At 40.8% G+C, this 14,583-nt stretch overlaps 2 protein-coding genes across 2 annotated transcripts in view; both read left to right on the forward strand.

Moving 5' to 3' along the window:
• LOC308302351 (protocadherin gamma-C5-like) overlaps positions 1–9,819 on the forward strand; it is a gene marked incomplete at both ends in the record, with an annotated part of 340,087 nt that extends 330,268 nt beyond the window's left edge. The window contains one exon of the mRNA XM_080746606.1: positions 9,025–9,819. Within this exon, the coding sequence (XP_080602732.1) occupies positions 9,025–9,819 (795 nt within the window). The remainder of the gene's footprint in view (positions 1–9,024) is intronic.
• A 1,385-nt stretch (positions 9,820–11,204) lies between these two features.
• LOC308301487 (protocadherin gamma-C5-like) lies at positions 11,205–13,670 on the forward strand (the record flags this gene model as incomplete). The annotated part of the gene is made up of 1 exon (XM_080745484.1): positions 11,205–13,670. The coding sequence occupies one exon, from the start codon at positions 11,205–11,207 to the stop codon at positions 13,668–13,670; it is 2,466 nt and encodes an 821-aa protein (XP_080601610.1).
• Between the last annotated feature and the right edge of the window lie 913 nt (positions 13,671–14,583).

Below are 14,583 nucleotides of genomic sequence, written 5' to 3' on the forward strand. Positions count from 1 at the left end.
TAGCTAGTTTAACATTGTAACTATGCTGGTTTGTTTGCTATGAGGCAGCAAGGCAGACTGTCCTCCCTTTCTCAATTTCTCTCCTGATCCTGTTCACTCTCTGCATCCTTCCCCTCCCCCTCTTCATCTCCAGCTGCACCATTCTGCTGCAGAGAGAGAGCGAGAGAGAGAGAGAGAGAGAGAGAGAGAGAGAGAGAGAGAGAGAGAGAGAGAGAGAGAGAGAGAGAGAGAGATTGCTTTTTTGTAGGACATTTTGTCCAGTCTGTATACAAAGCCATCCTTTGGCATACTGTGTTAATTCACCCCTGCTGTATGTAGTTCACAATGTACAAGTGCAAAGCTCTCTTCTGTGTCAACCATTTGTAAAGAGATTAGTTTATATAACCTGGCAATGTGAGGCTATGTGTTTTGAATGAATATTGTATGCCATTGTCTTAATTGGTCTATTAAGGACACATCTTCATCCTGAAAGACAAGATTGTGATGCCAAACTCAATCTTCCTTTGTTGGCAACACCATTTCTCTTGCTTTCTGCCTCTTACTCATCCTCCATGCTGTCTTTTTTTCATAGCTCCATTTCTTTTTTTCTTTTTTCATCATTGCCAGCTCCCAGGAAGCAAATGGGGTGTGTTGCCACAGCAACAAGCTGACTCACTGGCAGGGCTGTACCACCTTTCTTTGGTCCACAGGGGGGCAGCAGCAAATGCAGCCCCTTGTGTGAGATAGATGCATACAGCTGTTGGTAGAGAGAAGGCTAGCTAGACCCCTATGTTGGGGCAGAGAGATGAAGCATTCTCATGCTCAGGTCTGGATTGGTGGGGGAAGGGGAGGGGGTGATCCATGATGTTTGGAGTGGGGGTAGGATTTAACATTAAATAATAATCTACCTATTTGTTTCTGATTAAATCTATATTTATATTTTAGCTCGATTTATTTGGGGGCTTTAGTTTTCGCTAATGTTCTGAGATAATGTGATATTTTTTTAGTTTTCTTTTTATGTGTAATATCCATTATAACATTTTTATATTATATTCATATTATGTGTGTGACTGTGTCTCTGTGTGTGCTTGTGTGCTAGTCTTTAAACATAAGTCATGCATACAGACAATGTAAACAGTGTACAATCTCTCATAAGGATTTTTTGACAGTAAGGCTGTCTGCTTTGTTCTGCTTTGTCTGAAAAGCTGAACACCACCCACCCCACCGCACCCCACCCCACGACACGCGCGCGCGCACACACACACACACACACACACACACACACACACACACACACACACACACATGACACGCCCTCCCTGACACACATGGCCACAGCATGTAAGCAGATCATTAAAAAGGCATCATTTTATCCCAGGGCATTGCCTTGAAGCCCCCTGCTGTTGCTATAGGGTAGTGTCTCTGTGCAGCAGTGCAGGCCATGATGACCATCGTCCATGCAATTTCAATTCAAAGGAGCATTATTGTCACCAGAAAAGAATGTTTACTTTGCCGAAGCAAGTGTCAAAATATAATAAAACAGTTCTCCCACGTGAAAGTCTAACATCTCAACCATCAGACCAAAGGAATATCCCTCTGGACCGAGGGAGATACTTGACTTTTGAGGCCATCAGGCTGAGGCAGCGAGTCACTCTGCTACATATACAGTATACACATACAGGGTATAAAGCTTTTTGTAACAAATAGCAGCAATCTTTTGCTGTCGCTTTGGGACAAAAAGATACATTTTACCTCAAAACGAATAGTATACACACAAGCCTCAGATTTAAATGTGTCAGTCAGTGGTTTGTAGTCCTTAGGGTGGTTGTATTCCATTCGCTAGCCTTCTTTTATCACAACAGTTCACACATCGTGCTGCTGTGTTTGCATATTGTTGTATTTCACTATTTCACTACTGCGGTACACCTGGTTCTCTTCCATACACCTGGTTGTGGTAAAGTGTAGGGTGTTTTTGGCAGGCCAGGTTAGATATTGGCTCAAATGGGGTGAGGTTGATAGTGGTGTTCAATTCCTACAATGGATCTCTCTGATGATGCCTTCAATTTCTTTTCATTTCTCCTCCCAAGTTGCCTGTATGATTTTTTTACACGTGTACACAACTAGTATCATTATCACTTCTAACCCCCTCTATTTTGTCATAGACAATTATGCTAATATACAGTTTTGATTCTGTCTGTCTGTCTGTCTGTCTGTCTGACTGTCTGTATGTTTGTTTGTCTCACTCTCTCCCTGTCATTCTGTAGTCTCTGTCTGTCTGTCTGTCTGTCTGTCTGTCTGTCTGTCTGTCTGTCTGTCTGTCTGTCTGTCTGTCTGTCTGTCTCTCTCTCTCTCTCTCTCTCTCTCTCTCTCTCTCTCTCTCTCTCTCTCTCTCTCTCTCTCTCTCTCTCTCTCTCTCTCTCTTATCATCATTACTGATGTCTTATTATTTTTTGTAAATGGTTCATACATTTATTTACTGCAACTGTAAGTTCTCAACTTGCTTATGTGTACTAAATGAAAATGACAGATACATCTTTGCATTGTCCTAACCCTTGCCATATATGTTCACTGTGTTTACTTATTGCACACACATACTGAACATTATACATTGTTACTTGTGTATGTATTGATGTACACTGTATTGATGTACTATCTGGCAAGTTAGAAAGTATCAATAGCAAACAACACTATAATCACATTCAGTAGGCCTACATAAGAAATGTCATTGGCGGGTCAAATGGTAAGTATACTGTTTACTGTGATCCCCAAAGCCATAATATATACTTAGCACCAGTCTCACCAACAATTTGTTTCCTGTTTGTTCTCTTCCATGTTTCCTGCCTCTGCTGCTGCTGTTCTGCTGTCTGTTTCCTGTCTCAATGTCATATCCCTCTCCCTCCAAATAAGGTAAGAAATATTCCTTGCTAAATGATTTCACTACAATGCCATTAACCACATGAACCCCATTGAGCATCCCTATTGAGCAAAACTAGTCGATCTACAAGCTCTCACATTGTGAGCTTGGTGATTGGCTATTTTTGGAACAGAGATTTGTGTAGAGTTAAAAAAAAGGATGGGGCCTATAGACCCTGAGGGACAATCAATGAAATATAAAGGGTTCATGTGGTCACACACACGCACAGGCACACGCATGCACGCACACACGCACACACTCACACACGCACACACACGCACACACACACACACACGCACACACACACACACACACACACGCAAACGTGCACGCACACACACACACACACACACACACACACACACACACACACACACACACACACACACACACACACACACACACACACACACACACACACAGACAGACAGAATGAATATACAGATTGATCAAGGCATCATTTCACCATGCAATTTCACATTAAGAGTGACTTTTCATACTTTAAACTTTAGTTTGTTTAGGTCATACATAAAGAAACAGAGCTCCATAAGTATTTGAACAGTAAAACCTTTTTGTTTTATCTTTGTCATATGACGGGGTCATGCGGAAAGCTGTGCTTGTAGATCAGTATATGTTCGACAAGCTGCACCCTCGTTTATAAACCATAACCTTTCCTAAATGTTCTGCTGGAGATTGTCCAATTCAGATGATCAGACATATCTGCCTACTGATATGTAAATTCAATATATGGTCAGCCTATATTACATTGTGTGGAATACAATGTTGGCCTTAACTTGTTTGATCAATAATATCAATATATCTGAGTAGCACAAATCTCTATATCTCAGCAAATAACATACATGGTATGTTACTTGCCAGCTAAATGTTACTGTGCATGGTGGTATTATCACATCCATAGTGAGTGGTATTGGATCTATCTTTATAACAGAACATACATTTACAAATGGAGAAGATAATACAGTAGACACAATAAAAAAAATCTGCAGATGTACAAATAGTGCGGATTTAAATTACATGTAATTATTAAGACTCCAAGACTCCATATTCCATATTCAGATTTCTACTGTCAAGCACTATTCAGTGAATTAATTGGACAAACAAAATGGACATACAGGCATTAACTAAATACAATGAATCATTTTGAATCCAGTAGTGTAGTGTTTTGATGTGACCACTTGTGACCAACAGTTGATTGTCTGTGGATATAACAGGTTGGTTACAATCACGACTGAAATTTCATTTAAAATGTTCCCATAGCGATTCATTTATTACCACAAAGACAATGATCATCATGTCCTGCAGTGTAGTTAATATAATAATATTGTAGGGTGTTTGAAGCTTAAGTAGAAGAACTTGGTCATCACCTGACTAAAGCAAACCTTTGTCAAATTGTCAAATCAAATTGTACATTAAAGCATAGTAAAGTTCAATAAAAGACGTGTCACGTGACATGAAATACATTGTGTCATGCAAGGACAATACGCTAGAAATGTAACCTGTTTTATTTAGAGGTATCCTGCTCATCTAAAAAGGTGGTAATTCTATTATCTGAATGAACAACAGCCATAGAGTAGATACAAGTAACATCCACTATTGAACAACACAAACCCACAAAAGTGTGTCACTGCTATAAAGACTATGTTAAGTTAAATGTGGTATTGTTAATTAGATATTTATTATTCATGAAAGACAAACTGGACGACAAAGCATCAATACATCACTGTGCAACTATTCATGGAGCTCAATTGTTTGTAAATATAACTTATACATTTTACATCTCAAACACACTGCCAGTACTGATGATGAGGCTGAATAAAGGGATACATAGGGTGTGAATGGCATGAATATTTGGTTAAATGTGTTGACTGTTTGCTGCCTATACTGTCATTAACTCATAAGCTCTCATATTAAAAAATACAAAGTACCCACTAGGATAGGGTAAGGCATATTACGTGAAGGGAGTTTATATTGTCACATTCTGTATTTGTACTAATTATCACCAATGTTTGGCTATTTATTTCAATAGAAGCATATAATTAACATGTAACACACGTGTTACCACATCCCAACAACTCCTGCACTCGATGTGGTGCGGTTTATTGGTTATTAAATGCCTCGGCATCATGCCATTCAGCGAGAGAGAACAGTGTTGTTTTGACTTAAAGCATGCATGCCTGCTGTCAGTGGTTTAAAGAAACTAAGTACATTTACCTATACATTCAGCCATTTGAAAATAGCCAATCTACAAGCTCACAATTTGAGCTTGTAGATCTGCTATTTTCAAAATATTTGTACACATTTGAAAACATTCTGCATAATGATTACTTTTACTTTTTGTACTTTAAGTACATTTTGATAGCAATACTTTTGTACTTTTACTCAAGTACATTTTTAATCCCGGACTTATACTTGTAACAAAGTATTTCTACATTGCGGTATTGATACTTTTACTTAAGTAGAACATTTGAGTACTTTTTCCACCACTGCCGTTCAGCGAGGGAAAGTGAACAGTGTTGTTTTGGCTTCAAGCATGCTTGCCTAACGTGCTGTTAGAGCACCAGCCTTCCTCTCTCGCTGCAGCAGCACGAGTTGTCCGCCTGTGTGGCGCTGTCCACCCTCCTGGTGCTGAAACCAGCTCCAGCGCTCTCTGTGAAGCAGCCCTCTGCCCCTCCCTCTACCCTTCTCTCACATGGCTTCTCTACATCTCCCTCTGTCGTTCTCAACTGTTCAGAGCACTTGCATTCAAAAGAAAATAATAACTATCTCTAGCAAATATTTTTGCTTATTTTGTTATCATGGCAATTAATATCAGTGTTATTTTATGTCTTTTTTTTGTATACTGTTTCACTTAAACAGTTAAATTTGTTTAATTCGACATTTCATGTTTAATGGTCTAGGTCTAGGATAAATCACAGCGCTAGTGTTGTCTGTTGGCAGGCAGACCTAGTAGTAGGAGGCATGTTTGCTCTACATTTTAGATTGATTTGATTGGTAGATGACGACTTATGTCAATGCGAAGCTGGGTTGGACCATGTACACTAAATAAATTAGTTCATGGAATCTGTGTGTGTGTGTGTGTGTGTGTGTGTGTGTGTGTGTGTGTGTGTGTGTGTGTGTGTGTGTGTGTGTGTGTGTGTGTGTGTGTGTGTGTGCGTGCGCGTGTGCGTGTGTGTGTGTCAGAGAGAGAGAGAGAGAGAGAGAGAGAGAGAGAGAGAGAGAGAGAGAGAGAGAGAGAGGAGAGAGAGAGAGAGAGAGCACTGTGGAAAAACACCCACCTACATGCGCTCCGCTCCCCCTCCCTTTTCGTTTGCTCTACAGACCTCCATACGGGAATTCTATGTCTATGTATGCTGGCATAATTATGTTCTGAGCCTCACAGAAGCATGCCCTGGTTACGTGTGTAGGCTGCACTATCTTTCTCTGACCACAGGAAGGCAACGAAGAGCCTTGTCAGCCACAGAGACATCACAGGGTGCAGACAAGACAAGATGTAGGCTATAAATGCATACATCCACTCTCAATGCATTCTGTTTGATTCTACACTTATTCATAACACACCATACTTCGCCATTTATGGTCTTGCTGTGTGCTATCGTGCATATACATGTTTTGTCAGGATTTTAATCATCCTGAAAGAATATAATATTAATTTCTGCAAAATTCTTGGCATTGATGCTCAAATGATAAGCAGTGGTCTTTGAACGTTTCATGTGATTCAATGGTTCTCAACAGAAGGCGGATGGTGCGTCATAATTGATTTGCAATGGTGTAAAGTAACTAAGTACATTTACTTGTCTTAAGTAATGTACCTAAGTACAATTTTGAGGTTGTTGTACTTAACTTGAGTTTTTCCAATTTTCAATACTTTTAATTCTACTCCACTACATCTCGAATTCAAATATTGTACTTTAACTATACTACATTTTTTTGAAAACTTTAGTTACTAGTTACTTTGCAGATATCAATTACTTTAATTTATTATAAAATACATAAACCATGATTTAGCCCAATTTTATACCTTGGCTTTTTGAAAATAGCCGATCTACATAAGCTCACTTGTATCAGAGTATTTCTTTATTGCAGTGTTGATACTTTTACTATAAAATATGTGAGTATATAGCCTACTTTTTCCACCACTGTTCATACGTCACTGCCTGGTCTCTGGAAGCTTGTTGAAACCACGATTGGTGGAAATCACTGGTCTCTGTGCACCAATAGGAAACAAAACTGTACAGAGAGATCTACTCCCTCCCACCCGTGCAGCTTCAGCACCGTAGCCCTTACAATCCTCAGAGAAGATAGAGAGGGATGCTTATACGGATACAAAGCATGTCCGTCACTGTAAAATATGAGGAGGCATCGACGTTGGATCATATTATTTTATTTATCACATAACCCTTAAAAGGTTAATCTTGGGTGGAACAATGGCTTTTGTTGCTGGAATAATGTGGAATAGACTGCCTGCATGGCAGGTGCTTTTGTGGTGGCATCATCTCTTTCTCTTGTGGAGTACAATAGACGCACAGACTCGCTACACAATCCCGGAGGAACTGAAGCAGGGCTCTGTTGTAGGGAATTTATCCAAAGATCTGGGTTTGGTTGTCTCTGAACTCTACCGACGAAAATTGCGAATAACCTCGGAGTCTGGTAAGCAATATTTCAGTGTGGACCTAGGGAAGGGAGAACTGGTGGTGAGTGAGAGGATAGACAGGGAGGAAATGTGTGGACAAAGAGTGCCGTGTTTGCTGCCTTTGCAGGTCGTTATAGAAAACCCACTCCAGCTGCATCGAGTAGAAATAGAAATACAAGACATCAATGACAATTCCCCGAGTTTCACAACAAAAGAAAGTGCTTTGAAAATAGCAGAGTCAATAAATCCAGGCGCAAGATTTCCCCTGGAAAGCGCACTTGATCCAGACGTTGTTTCCAATACCATAAGAACTTATACTATCAGCAAAAATGACCATTTCAAATTAAACGTAAAAAATCACAAAGACGGAACAAAATTCCCTGAATTAGTCTTAGAAAAATCTCTTGATCGAGAGAGACAACCTGTGCACACGCTTATTTTGACCGCAATTGATGGTGGTGATCCTGTACGTTCAGGAACATCTGAAATCACTGTTACGGTTCTAGACATCAATGATAATGCACCCCAGTTTGTGAGACAAGTGTATGAGGCTAATGTTAGTGAAAGTGTTACTCCAGGGACGGAAATATTGCACGTGAAAGCAGCTGATCCAGATGAAGGTTTGAATGGAGAAATTGAATACTTTTTTGGGGATCGAACAACTGATTTAATTATATCACTGTTTGATATAGAACCCTCCTCTGGGGCTGTTGTTGTGAAGGGGGCTTTAGACTACGAAAATAATTCGTTACATAGATTTGACGTCATTGCTAAAGACAAAGGGAATCCTCAGATGGATGGACATTGCAGCGTTGAAATAAAAATTATTGACGTTAACGATAACACACCTGAAATAATTGTTACGTCACTGACAACACCCGTTGCAGAGGATTCTGCCATTGGAACAGTTATAGCTTTGTTAAGTGCCAAAGACCCCGATTCTGGTGATAACGGCAAGATAAAGCTGAGCATATCTTCAAAGTCTCCATTCAAGCTAACCCCCTCTGTCTCCAAGCATTACGCACTTGTAACGAATGGACCACTTGATCGTGAAAGAAATGCCCAATATAGTATACAGATAAATGCCGCTGACTCGGGAAAACCCTCTTTGTCTAGTAAGAAAATAATCACTGTTGACGTGCTAGATGTAAATGACAACCCACCAGTTTTTTCCCAACCTCATTATACTGTTTATGTTAAGGAGAATTATGCGCCTGGAAAAATATTATGTTCAGTGTCAGCCACCGATGCTGACACTGGGACAAATGCCAAGATTTCCTACTCTATTTTAGACTCCAAAGTGCAGGACGTATCTGTGTCCTCATATGTGTACATCAACTCTGATAATGGCAGCATCTACAGCATGCACTCGTTTGACTATGAGAAACTGAAGGTGTTTCAGATTCAGGTGCAAGCAAAGGATCAGGGCACTCCATCTCTTAGCTGCAACGCCACTGTTAATGTTTTTATCCTGGACCAGAACGACAATGCCCCCACTGTTATTTACCCCTCCTCCGCTGTTCTGGGCTCGCTCTCTCATCAGAGGATGCCTCGCTCTGCTAAAGCAGGCCACCTGGTTACTAAGGTGACGGCCGTGGACGCCGACTCGGGCCATAACGCCTGGATCTCCTATAAGCTGGCAGAGGCTACGGACGCCTCTCTGTTCACTGTCAGTCTTTACACAGGAGAGGTGAGGACTAAACGCACTGTGTCCGAGCAGGACGACTCCTCTCAGAGGCTGATTATAGAGATCAAAGACGACGGACAACCAGTTCAGTCCTCAACTGTTACAGTTTCTATCCTACTAGAGGATGGACTACATGAGCCCATTTTGGATCTACGGAAGAAAGCAGCCGAACCCAATAAGAAAAGTGGGAGAGTGACACTTTATTTGATTCTCTCTCTGGCCGCAGTGTCTGTGTTGTCACTTACGACTTTTCTCATCTTGGCTGTTAAGTGCATAAGGAACAGTAGAGGCAACAGTAGTTGCTGTATGAGACGGACTGAATATGATGATTACAAAAACCCCAACAGAAACCTGCAGATTCAGCTGAACTCAGATGGACCTATTAAGTACGTGGAGGTCCTGGGAGGAGACATGTTGTCTCAGAGTCAGTCGTTCAGGTCGTGTCTCTCTCCCATGTCAGAGTACAGTGATTTCACCTTCGTTAAACCCAGCAGCACCAATGACTTTAAGGAGATGATGAACGTCCTAGATGCGTCTTTACCTGACAGCACGTGGACCTTTGAGAGTCAACAGGTGAGCAGAGATTAAGTGCATTGTACCTTTAATTATTTATTTTTGTTTTATGTTTATTACCAATTGTCGCCTATGCTTTCTGATAGGTCATTTATGTAATATGTAAGTAAGATACATTTTGAACTTGGTTGTAATATCTGCTCGTTTTCAGTAGTTGAGCACGACTGCTGGCTGCTCATTGCTTTTTTGACTGACTTGATTGAGCTCCGCCGTTGTCAAGGTTGTTGTATTTTCCGCATGGATTGCTGTTTCAGCACCATGGACAGCGCCAGAGTTTCCTAGTAGGCTGTTAAAGGACCACACCAGTGTTGTAACTCTTTCTAGGATTTCATTCCTCTTTTTCCGTTAGTGAGATATAACGGCCCATATTCACAATTATTATTGAACACCTTGAACAGTTTTATTTCAAAACATTTCTTTAACACCTTGAAAACACACAAACCTACTACACTTTATCAAAATGATATTCTTATGTTGGTGTTCTCGCTAAAATTTTGTAATTTAAAGGTTAATTGTGCCACATGCTAGACAAACCCCGCCCCCAGTCACATACATTTACGTGCATGCTTGGCACTTAATTATGGATTATGCCACAACGGATATAAATCACTAAATATAAGTGAGAATATCAGCATCCGGATTGCATTTTGATGAAGTGTGGTAGGCCCTGTTGTGTGATTCCTGGTGTTTAATATATATATATATATATATATATATATATATATATATATATATATATATATATATATATATATATATATATGATATGATATGATATGATATGATATATGTTTATTTTTTTTTGTTTTTTAAGTAAAATGGGTTTGAGTAATCCTATTAAGGAAACAGCGAAAATACTCACAAAAAAGGCAATCAAAAAGGCAGGTGTTTCTTTAAGACCACTGCTGTCTTTTAAATGAGATGATTAATCATTTCACGCTTCTTTATGGTGTTAAAGAAATACTTTTTTTTTTACTATCCATAGCATGGAAACACAATCTATTTCAATAAACTACCTGAATCTTACAGCAATATCTGATCTTGTCACTCCAGTCTCCACTGATATATTTAACTCGGGTTATCCTGTATCTCTAAAAGCGCTGGCTGCTCGCTGACGTTTTTATTGGTTCAAAGAGAGTGGATCTGACCAATAGCATGCAGAACTGTACAAAGAGATCTACTCCTCCCCCCATAGCATCAGCACTGTAACCCTCACAGTGTTACAAAAACCGAAGGAGAGAGTGGATATGCCTGTACATTCAGTCGTATAGGTTAAAAAAATGTCAGATGTAAATATTGCCAATCATTTGGCAAGCTGTTGGAATATATTGGTTTGCCATGGATTTTAACGTGGATCTCTTTGTTTTGGATTGGAAATAGGGGCTTTAAACAGTGCAGGGATGACAAAGACAATCGGATACAGAGACTGGAGATGGCATTCTCTTTGGTGGCATTATTTCTTTCTCACGTGGAGTACAATAGATGGACAGACTCGCTACATAATCCCGGAGGAATTAAAACAGGGCTCAGTTGTTGGAAATTTAGCCAAAGATCTGAGTTTGGGACTATCAGAGATTTTTGACCGTAAACTGCGTGTCGCCTCGGAGGCTGGTAAGCAGTATTTCAGCGTGGACGCGGGGAAGGGTGAGCTGGTGGTGAACGACAGAATAGACAGAGAGGCTTTATGCGGACAAAGCGCCAGCTGTGTTCTACCTCTGCAAGTGATTATTGACCATCCTTTGCAACTATTTCGTGTTGAGGTAGAAATACAAGATATAAATGACAATGGGCCCGTTTTTCTCAAACGTGAACATGTTTTGAATATTGCAGAGTCAACGGCCATCGGAACTCGCTTTCCTCTTAAAAGCGCAGCAGATCCAGACGTGGGCTCAAATGCTTTAAAATCCTATAAACTCAGTCAGAACGAGCACTTTACATTGAATATGAAAACTAACAAAGACGGGATAAAAATACCAGAACTGGTTCTGCAAAAAGGTTTGGATAGAGAAAAACTTCCACTATATAAGCTCATTCTCACTGCTTTAGATGGTGGAAATCCTGCAAGATCGGGAACATCCGATGTTATTATTAATGTGTTGGACATAAACGATAATGCACCTCAGTTTGAGAAATCACTTTATGAAGTCCCCGTTAACGAAGATTCATTAAAAGGTAGCGAAATTTTGACGGTTAAAGCAATTGATCCTGATGATGGGGAAAACGGAGAAGTATTGTATTCTTTTGCTGAGGACACATTGGAAATTATACTTAAAACATTTGCAATAGATCCTCGTACAGGGGCAGTATCTATCAATGACGGATTGGATTATGAAAAGTCAAGCAAATATGAATTTGATGTTAGAGCAACCGATAGAGGAAGTCCTGCTATGGATAGCCATTGTACAGTTCACGTGGAGGTAAAAGACGTGAATGACAATGCTCCAGAAATTATTCTCACCTCTCTGTCCAGTCCTGTTAGGGAAGATGCTCCCCTGGGCACTGTAGTTGCCCTGATAAATGCTAAAGATATTGACTCTGGTGATAATGGTAGGACGAGCTTAAGTTTACCCACAGAAAGTCCCTTTAAATTGAAGCCATCATTTTCTGATAATTACGCACTTGTTACAAATACTAAACTTGATCGAGAAAAATTCCCTCGGTATAAAATTACAATTCGAGCAACGGACGCAGGTTCTCCACCCCTAACAAAGGAAAGGGACATTTCAATTGATGTTTTAGATGTAAATGACAACCCACCTGTATTCTCACAGACATTGTATATAATTTACGTAAAAGAGAATTATGAACCAGGTAAACTTTTATTCTCAGTGTCAGCCACCGATTCTGACGTCGGTGAAAATGCCAAGATGTCCTACTCTATTTTAGACTCCAAAGTGCAGGACGTGTCTGTGTCCTCATATGTCTATATCAACTCGGATAATGGCAGCATCTACAGCATGCACTCGTTTGACTATGAGAAACTGAAGGTGTTTCAGATTCAGGTGCAGGCAAAGGACCAGGGCTCTCCATCTCTTAGCAGCAACGCTACTGTAAATGTTTTTATCCTGGACCAGAACGACAATGCCCCCACTGTTATTTACCCCTCCTCCGCTGTTCTGGGCTCGCTCTCTCATCAGAGAATGCCTCGCTCTGCTAAAGCAGGCCACCTGGTTACTAAAGTGACGGCCGTGGACGCTGACTCGGGCCATAACGCCTGGATCTCCTATAAGCTTGCAGAGGCCACGGACGCCTCTCTGTTCACTGTCAGTCTTTACACAGGAGAGGTGAGGACTAAACGCGCTGTGTCCGAGCAGGACGACTCCTCTCAGAGGCTGATTATAGAGATCAAAGACGACGGAGAACCAGTCCAGTCCTCCACGGTTACTGTATCAATCCTGCTCGAGGATGGACTGCATGAGCCTATTTTGGACCTCCGAAAGAAAGCAGCCGAGCCCAATAAGAAAAGTGGGAGAGTGACACTTTATTTGATTCTCTCTCTGGCCGGGGTGTCCGTGTTGTCACTTACGACTTTTCTCATATTAGCAGTTAAGTGCATAAGGAACAGAAGCAGCGGTAGTTGCTGCATGAGACGGAGTGACTTTGATGATTACAAGAACCCCAACAGAAACCTACAGATCCAGCTGAACTCAGATGGACCTATTAAATACGTGGAGGTCCTGGGAGGAGACATGTTGTCTCAGAGTCAGTCGTTCAGGTCGTGTCTCTCTCCCATGTCAGAGTACAGTGATTTCACCTTCGTTAAACCCAGCAGCACCACTGACTTTAAGGAGATGATGAACGTCCTAGACGCGTCTTTACCCGACAGCACGTGGACCTTTGAGAGCCAACAGGTGAGCAGAGAATAAACTCTGACCATCAGATTTTTTAACAAACAGGTTGGCATTTCTGAAGCATAGGGGAAGAAGTCAAAATGATGTCTGTGCCACAATTTGTATCCATTCGCTGTGTGTGTGTGTGTGTGTGTGTGTGTGTGTGTGTGTGTGTGTGTGTGTGCGTGCGTGCGTGCGTGCGTGCGTGCGTGCGTGCGTGCGTGCGTGCGTGCGTGCGTGCGTGCGTGCGTGCGTGCGTGCGTGCGTGCGAGATCTGTTTTGAAAGTGTTCTGCCTCTGCAATATTATGGTTTATTTTAATTTGACCGCAGAAGGTATATCGTCAACCACGTTTCAGCACCACTGGGGTGGACAGTTCCTGACAGAGTTAATGTTGTCCTAATTAAGGCTCGGCTCCGTCTTTTAATTATTTTCTTTTTATTTATTGTCAGTATACTCCTAAATAGAAAAATGCTTGTCTCCATAAATGTAATACGCATGGAGGAAAAGGATAGGGGAGATGACGTTTATAAGGGAGAGAATAGCTACTGATTTCTATATTTTCTATCGGTTACTGGTTTACAATCGAGAGTTCACTTTTAAGACACTGTCATTATCGCAGAGAAATCTATGGCGTTTCATAGATTGGCAAATTGCAATTAAAGTGTGAATTAATAGTAACTTCATAGTTACCATTGTAGATTTAGTGGTAGATTTAGTGGTTCATGAAAAACATGGAGAAAATGTTTTCGATGTAGTTTTTATAATGTATTATGTAGCCTATAGAGAAAATATATTGAAAAGCATGGACTGAGGTTATTTGTTTTCCCTATATGGCTGCATGCCTCTAAGCTGCTGTGGCTTTAAGAGCGCTGTTCAGCTCCTCTTATTGGATAGTGAGGAAAGATGCTGTGCTCCAATAGCATACACAACTGTACAAAGAGATCTAC

Source organism: Nannobrachium achirus (assembly GCF_963921795.1).
Source record: "Nannobrachium achirus genome assembly, chromosome: 17".
Classification (NCBI taxonomy): Eukaryota; Metazoa; Chordata; class Actinopteri; order Myctophiformes; family Myctophidae; genus Nannobrachium; species Nannobrachium achirus.